Source organism: Acanthaster planci, linkage group LG05, assembly GCF_054643075.1.
Source record: "Acanthaster planci isolate LZ-2023a linkage group LG05, COTS_SCS, whole genome shotgun sequence".
In the NCBI taxonomy this organism is placed as follows: Eukaryota; Metazoa; Echinodermata; class Asteroidea; order Valvatida; family Acanthasteridae; genus Acanthaster; species Acanthaster planci.
This window is the reverse complement of record NC_141781.1, coordinates 9,890,729-9,898,235: the sequence shown is the minus strand read 5'-3', so window position 1 is coordinate 9,898,235 and position 7,507 is coordinate 9,890,729. Positions and strand designations below refer to the sequence as shown.

Here is a 7,507-nt window from a genome sequence, read left to right as displayed (position 1 = left end):
ACCCCACCTTCCATGAAGGAGTCAGTACTTAGGGGAATGAGTATTTTTTCCAACTTCATTTTGATTTTGCTACATTGTACATGTAATTTGTTTCATCATAATGTCCTTTGACAACGACTTTTCAAAACGGTTGGATGTCTTTGATATCCCTTGTCCCTGCCAAATCATCTACATCTTTGAAAATATTGTTCAACGTCCTGGCCAATGTTGGTCATGACATTAACAACTTCTGGAGAGTCTTTCGATGAAGTCTTTCAGCAGTCCTTCAGCAGCAAAATAGTTTCGAATATTATACTAGTACCGAAACAGGTCATCTCTAGCCCTGGACTTTGTAAAATTGCTGTCAGCCTTTTCACAAGCATTCGTTTTTGGCCCCATATAACAGGCCAACCAACTTCAAGCCAGTTAGTGTTATAATTTTTCTGTTTGAGGCATATTCGGTATGCTTTTTGTTTCATAAAATCGATTATCAATAATTCATGCGCCCATTTAGCGATTAGAAACAGATTTTTAAAGCTTAGACCTTGCGTGATATTTGCCAATTTTTATAATTCAGGAAAAAACGTTAAAACTCACCAAGGCATGCTTATTGTTAGAATTTGAAATTTGACAAAAACATCGCTACACCTTTTTCCACAGACCAATTCATCTCTGATGCATTCTACTTACTACAAAGTTTTAATCACTTCAAGAGGATATTTCCGTGAATATTTTTGTGAAAGCGTTGGCCAATCACAATGTGCGAAATTTGTTGACCCAATGCGCGTTTGGAAAGGGTTGACAGATTTCGCACGTTATGATTGGCCAACGTGTTGCAAACTCTTGGTGGCGCACTATTGTGAATCGCCCGTATTGTAGAGGGTTGGGGAACCGACATAGACCCTCTACGGGGAGGTACCGGAAGAGGGACTGACAAGGACTTATTCCCCTTCCCGAGGTAGACGCCTGATTAACTCCACGTTCGTCCCAAGAGAAATATGAAAGGGCTGCGTAGCACCGTTATAAGAATGTTGACAAAAATATAATTATACAATGAGTGCTCTGAATTACCTTATTGCAGAGCTTTCGGTAACTGGGTACCTTCGTCGGGAACTGAATCTGCTTGCCCTGACGAAGGTATCCACTCACCGAAAGCTTGGCAATAACATACTTCAGAGTACTGATTGTATAATTACATTTTTGTCGTCGTCCCAAGTGAGGACGTCCTTAAAGCGATGAACGTCTTCCTAAAAGATATGTCAGGGTCTTAATGTTATGATACCTGTCGGATGGTTATGAGGACCGGGTGCATGAATCAGCTACTTACTCCCTGCCGATGTTGTTTTGGAGGTCAATAGTCCTGTTCAGCGCCTGTGATTAGATAGCTAAGCTAAGACAATCTCTTCCCAATAGTGCGTCATACATGACATTTTGTAACTCACTATAAAAAGGTTTACGAGTTGTAATAGGCCTAATTAATAAATTTTTTGGGACGAGGGTTCAGTTTTCAAGCCTTTGCCTCCCATATATGAAAATTATTGGCAAGTGGTGAAACCATTTCTTTTGAAGATGAAACAAAAAACAACCTAAGAACTAGGCAGGTTGTGGATCATTTCTATTCGATGGCACTTGCTGTTCGAATTAAAAATCTTTTGAAAATTTAAATTTTCAAACCCATCTTCAAAACCAAATGAAGCGGTTTAGTAAAAGGAAATATTGTCGATTTCAAAAACAAACATTTATCTTGCAAAACTCCCATAATGAAAAGCATGCTTGAAATTTGTAGAATATTTTATTTCTGCTCACGGTTGTTCAAAAATGTCCAAAAAGGACTTGTGTCAATCAATTATTCTTTAATAGAATTGAACAGAAACCAGATATTTCACAAGACACGTCACTGGGACTAAAACGGACTTGTCTTTATAATTGTTTTGGCAACGTTTTCTTCCAGCTGGTGCACAGGAAGAGATCTGTGGTATCCCCGTCAAGAACAATAAATATTGCACACTAAGAATAATTGCAGCATAAATTGTAGTGTTCAGTCAAATCCTAGTTGAAAACTTACTTGTTCTCGCCCCTTAATACTAAATTGTACTTTTGCTTTTCATTATTTCCATTTTTTTTAGTTTTCAGCGCTATGAGTATCAGCATTAATGGTAGGCCATTAAACAAATAAACAAAAAACGCTAAACAAATATCCACTATTATCACAAAATCCACTATTATCATTATCATTATTGTTGTTGTGATACCGTCTTGATGCTAATTATAAATGAACGCGGTCTTTATTGTGAAATTCACAAATACATGTGTGTCATGTTGGTAAGTATCAAGTCTTGGGTCGATCATTAATTCATTTATCCCTCAGCATTTAAACTCTGATGTTCCAATTTCGCTTTGATCTTGATGTGCCCGCTTTAATATTTATCCTGGGTCTGTGGAAAGTTTTAGTGACCACTTCCGACGCTTGGATGAGTCCCCCTATCTACTTGCGTCAATGCGTGCGTGGGTTCGCCGCGGTCTCGTGACACTTGGGACCTCAAGAAACCAGACCTGTAATAAGAGCGGAGGGATATAAACGGCGAGTCACCGTGCTACGCATCCTGATCGAATTAGCCTAATCACACAGTGCTCCTTGTCCTTCGGGGCCTCTGGATGAGCCAGTCCCCCCCACCGAAGGTTTGCCGCTATAAGGGGTCGAACCCAGCCAACTTAACAGTCACTCGGAAGGTTGCCGTAAAAGTAGAGAGGGAGTCAAAGCCTCTGTGTCTGCAAAACTACCAGTTCAGCCACGCTTGTTCCTCCTGAAGTTGCATCGAGCGATCGTCATGAGATTTCTGTTCGCTTTACTTCCCTTTCTAGGTGAGTATCACCGTCATTACACGTTTGGATGGAATGATCTCTGAGCTCTGAAAACAGCACCACCCAATGAATATTTGTATTTGTGTACTTACCACACCGGAAATCGCATTGTTGGTAGCTGAGGTTTATAATGACGTATTTTTCCTCAGTCTTTCAATTAAGATCCAAACGTTCTCTTCAGTAAGTTAAAAAGTAAGTCCTATTTCTGAATGCTGCAAAGCTTGTAACGCATGAAACCTGAGTTTAAATAATAGGAAGTATGGCTTTTAAAAGATGAAATACTTGGATAATAACGCAAGAATTTTTAAAGCTCTCGAGAACTGTTGTTTTACAAGTGTTCCATTTTTGAGACACTAATGCACACCAGACGGTCGAAACAGGAGGTAAATTGACTTGTTTATAGAAGGTGGTACACAATGAACAAAATTAATGATAGGAGGAAATGGGCATGATGACTCATTTCTTGTTTGCTCCTTTCCCCGACAGGCTAAAAAAACTTTTCATCCGCAAATTTTATTTTTACGTTTATGTTTCAATTTAGTTTTCCGTTATTGTCCCACATGAATCTTGTCTATATAGTTAATTGTCAAAAGAGTGAAGGGAACATGACTATTTAAAAGTGTGGGCTCAATTTTTTAAAAACTGACTCTAATAATAAAGGAAATACATCTATGTACTTCAATTTTAAGATCTAATTTCCTTCAAACCTACCAGCATTTCAGTCCTGATTTTCTTTTCTATTTTTTAAAATTGGTTTCTTGCTCAGTCACCCTCAAACGGATAAGTGCCAGAGACATTTTGCTGATTTCTCTTTTAAGGGGAATATAATTTGCTTTTACAAATCAGAAATACGATTTCTATGTTGAAAGTTTAATTTGTTGAAATTCGAACTAAACTAGACTCTCGCTGAAATTTGAAGTGAGGGTTAAAGTTTTTTTGAATTTTGGTTATCGATAGTCCTCTTCTGTTTTGTCTCCAGGGCTGGTTACTGCCCAAATGCATGGCCGAATGCATGGCCAAATGCATGGCCAGATGCATGGCCAAATGCATGGCCAGATGGCTCCTGCTCAAAACGGGGACCCCTTCTTCAATGATTTTGGGGCTGGTACGGGTTCCAAGACACCCCCACCATGGGCAGCACCCCCCGCCAATGCCGCCATGGGCAACCGCGGCAGCATGCCTGGTCGGTCGAGCACTAGCCCACCACAGCACAACCCCATCCCCATGGGTGACCCCCAAGTGGGGAACGGCAACCCCTACGCCAACGCTGACCCCAACGCCCAGACCGGCAACTCTGGCGAGCTGGCCGGTTTCGGCGACGCCGACGTCTTCCACAGCGTACTGAACGGCAACGCCAATGGTGGGGCGGGAGCGCAGCCCCTGCCGGGAGCCGGCAGGAGTTCAGGTGAGAAAGTTTACGGCGGTGGCGGCGGTGCTTCAGATCTGTTACCTGGGCTCATCGCTGGCGGCAACTTCAACGCCAACGAAATGCAGAAGAAGTCAGACGCCAACGAGGTCATCTCTGCTGCCGCCCCGGCCAGCACGGTCGTGGGAGTGGTGGTAGCGGTGCTGATCGTCATCGGTATCTTCGCCCTGGTGGCCGTCTTCCTAGTGAGACAGAGGCGCCAGTCTCGAGTTGTCATCGGTTCCGTGTAAACCTTGAACTTTGTGCAATTAAAACCATGTCCCTAAGCTCAGAGTACGCTGAACATTTACTAACACATTGTCACCGGTTGAAGCGAACACAAACATAACCACACCCCCAATACTGTAATAAATACAGTGTAATTTAAAAACATGTACTCGGTTTAAAGTCGATGAGGTGTTATCCCCTCTGAACTGAGTAAAGGTCAACACCTATTTGGGGCTGGATAAATTTAAGTAAACGAATTACATCTTTTTTTATTATCGTTCAGGCAGCAGAGGTTTCTGCGATTGTGTTGGTCGTCCCCATCGAAATTATTTTAGCCAAGTGACTATAAATGAACGGGCCAATGGCTAGACCAAAGGCAAATTAACAGTCGATTATATTTGACCGTATTATTCAAGTTTGTATATCCGCACTCATCTATACCCACAAACGATGCTGAAAACGGCACTGGATATAATCATTATAACTAAATAATATTATAATTTTATTAACTTTGTCTGTAAATGTGTTTGACAAAACTTACATCCGTTTCTTACTCCTATGCCCTTAAGCAATTGTCAAGGAGGCCCATTTGAAATGGGCCTCGGGTCTAGAATTACCATCGAGCCAAATTGTAAATAGACACTACAGTTGAGGAAAGGAGGCGTATTTTGATACTGAGCGGGAATGTAGATTTTGTGAAGCAGTGAAGAAGGTTGGAGTTGAGCAAATAAAAGTGAAATCTGATGGACAGATTGTGGTAGTTTCAATCCGTCGGGTATTGTGCGTTTTAACCCCTGAACAAAACGAGCCTTCTGCCGAAGCTGTACCGCCGCCACCGCCAAACCTTTTTTTGTTTCCACTTAAATGCTCTTTGTTTTGGCTGTTCGTATCATCAGGTCATTATTTGTATTATTTTCTTTTTGTTGTTGCTTTGCTATTGCTATTCTTTATGCAGTGTTTATGCAAGAAAATGATATTACTAGCCACACAATGATCAAAAAAGAGACAGACATACTTCGATTCCAGAATTTGCATTTACCAAGAACGTAACTTGAATTTGACACAACATTCGATGAACGAATTATGTGTCCTCCAGAATTTTACACAATGTCTGGTGTCCAGCTCATTCGTCTGAGTACATGACAATGATAGATCTACACCACAAAGGGGTTTTGCAAACATAAAGGCATGTATTCACCCTCTAATAGAGTTGAAAATGCAGAAATTGACTTTCACGACGTCAGCAATAACAATGCCAATTTTTCACAATTTCTTCTGATGCACACATAACACATCGTGAATTTTAAAAATTCTTTGCATACTCAATCCATCACACAAGTTTGAAAAAAGAACGTCATCACGCCTGGGTTTTGATTTCCCTTACAGGAGACCTTTGGACCAATGTTTTGTACGACCTTGAAATCGATACCAACCAGCAGGTACTGCAGCAGGGCGACGAAGGAGAGGCCGGCATAAAGATCGCCGAGGGTTATCCAGGGCCCGGCACAGGCCGGGTGCAAGGTTCGGCCGAACGGATCAACCCGGACTACTTCGGGGACGGGCCAGTAGTGCTCGGCGGTAGCACGGGCCCGCGGCTGCCTAACGGCGGCTACGGTCTGGCCTTCGAAACTCCGGACATGCCCGGGCTGGCCGGCGGCCCCGAGAACCTTGCACCTGGCTTTGGTGCTGGCAATGGAGACGAGTCGGACTCTAAGGGCATGACAGCCGGTGCGGCAGTAGGCATAGTATTCGGTATCGTGGTCCTAGCCATTGCTGCAGTGGCTGCTGCTTGTTTTGTTAAAAAGAGAAGACATTCCGGATATCTGAGCTCTATTTAGAACATAGAAATAGACTCTCTGATTATTAACAAAAAATCTTATACAAAGAATGGAGAGTGACGTGGAAAATTTGAAACTTTTTGATAAATTTATCCTATAAACCAATATTAAGCATTAAAACCTGATTATCGGAGTTTTTAAATGAGTATTTGCTATAATTTATTTCCTGAAAAAGTTCCAATTGAAACAGTTTGTTTTATCCAAAACGCTGACTTTAGTTTTTCCACTTTACGTGTATGCCTGCACGTTCGCAAATAGGTACTAATAAAATGTGTCAGCACGTTTTAATATTGATTCATAAGACCTGTTCTTGATAAAAACTGCACCATCTTGGTAGAAAATTCAATAATATGCATTTTGAAGACCTACCTATTGAATACTCCGATGCTGGTCATCAGGTCGAATCTTTAATTGCTGTCACTACGGGGATTATAGTGACAAAGTTGCATGCAACTTTCATTACAAAACAGAACACTTCTTTCAGGCCTTAAAATGTCATTTTTTGTATTGTAAAGCCATCCTACACACGTTTTGTACCTTGAAATGGAACGTCACTTGTTTTCTTGTGTGTTTGTTCTGAAATAAATATTAAATAACATGCCATGATGACATGGCTCAAACAGTTGTGTGAAAAATAAACGAAGATTGAGACAGAAATACAGTCCGGTTATTATTTTAAATTTACCAGCACTCGTGGAAGCATGGGTGTCGCTAGATGGGGGTGTCGGGGGTGTCACTCCCCCCCCCCACATTGGTTAGTTTTGTCGGCGAAATCACGGCCTGTAAGGAAAACTAAGAACGGAGAATAAAAATGAAAGGAAAGGGGAAATAGTGACACCCGTGAACGGAAGTAACTGAAGTAAGCGAAGCAGAACAACAACTTAGGATCATGGAATCTTTCCCGCCGAGAGCACGGAGGGGTCTACCTTAGAATGATGTGGAGGTTTTAGCTGTCAATTTAGGTGAGGTTTGGTTCTAGACGTTGTTTTTCCTTCCCCTGTTTTAGACCTGCCAGTGGGATGTGTCACGTCTGACCTTTTTTTCTCCAGACTCTGACTTGCATGTACGTAGAAATACAAAAGCCAAACTAATGCATACAACAATGGTGTCTGCTGTTTTGGAAACGGTCCCATACCCCCCCTCATCTTCTCAAGAAAGACGTGGCTTCAGTAGTGTAAGAAATTTGAACATGGGG

The 7,507-nt window shown here is 41.7% G+C and overlaps 1 protein-coding gene across 1 annotated transcript; it reads left to right on the top strand.

Moving 5' to 3' along the window:
• The first annotated feature begins 2,670 nt into the window (after window positions 1-2,670).
• LOC110987067 (uncharacterized) lies at window positions 2,671-6,973 on the top strand. Its single transcript, XM_022249488.2, has 3 exons — window positions 2,671-2,841; window positions 3,821-4,246; window positions 5,861-6,973. Exons 1-3 carry the CDS (start codon window positions 2,808-2,810, stop codon window positions 6,310-6,312), a joined length of 912 nt encoding a protein of 303 aa, XP_022105180.2. The 5' UTR covers window positions 2,671-2,807; the 3' UTR covers window positions 6,313-6,973.
• Window positions 6,974-7,507: the final 534 nt, after the last annotated feature.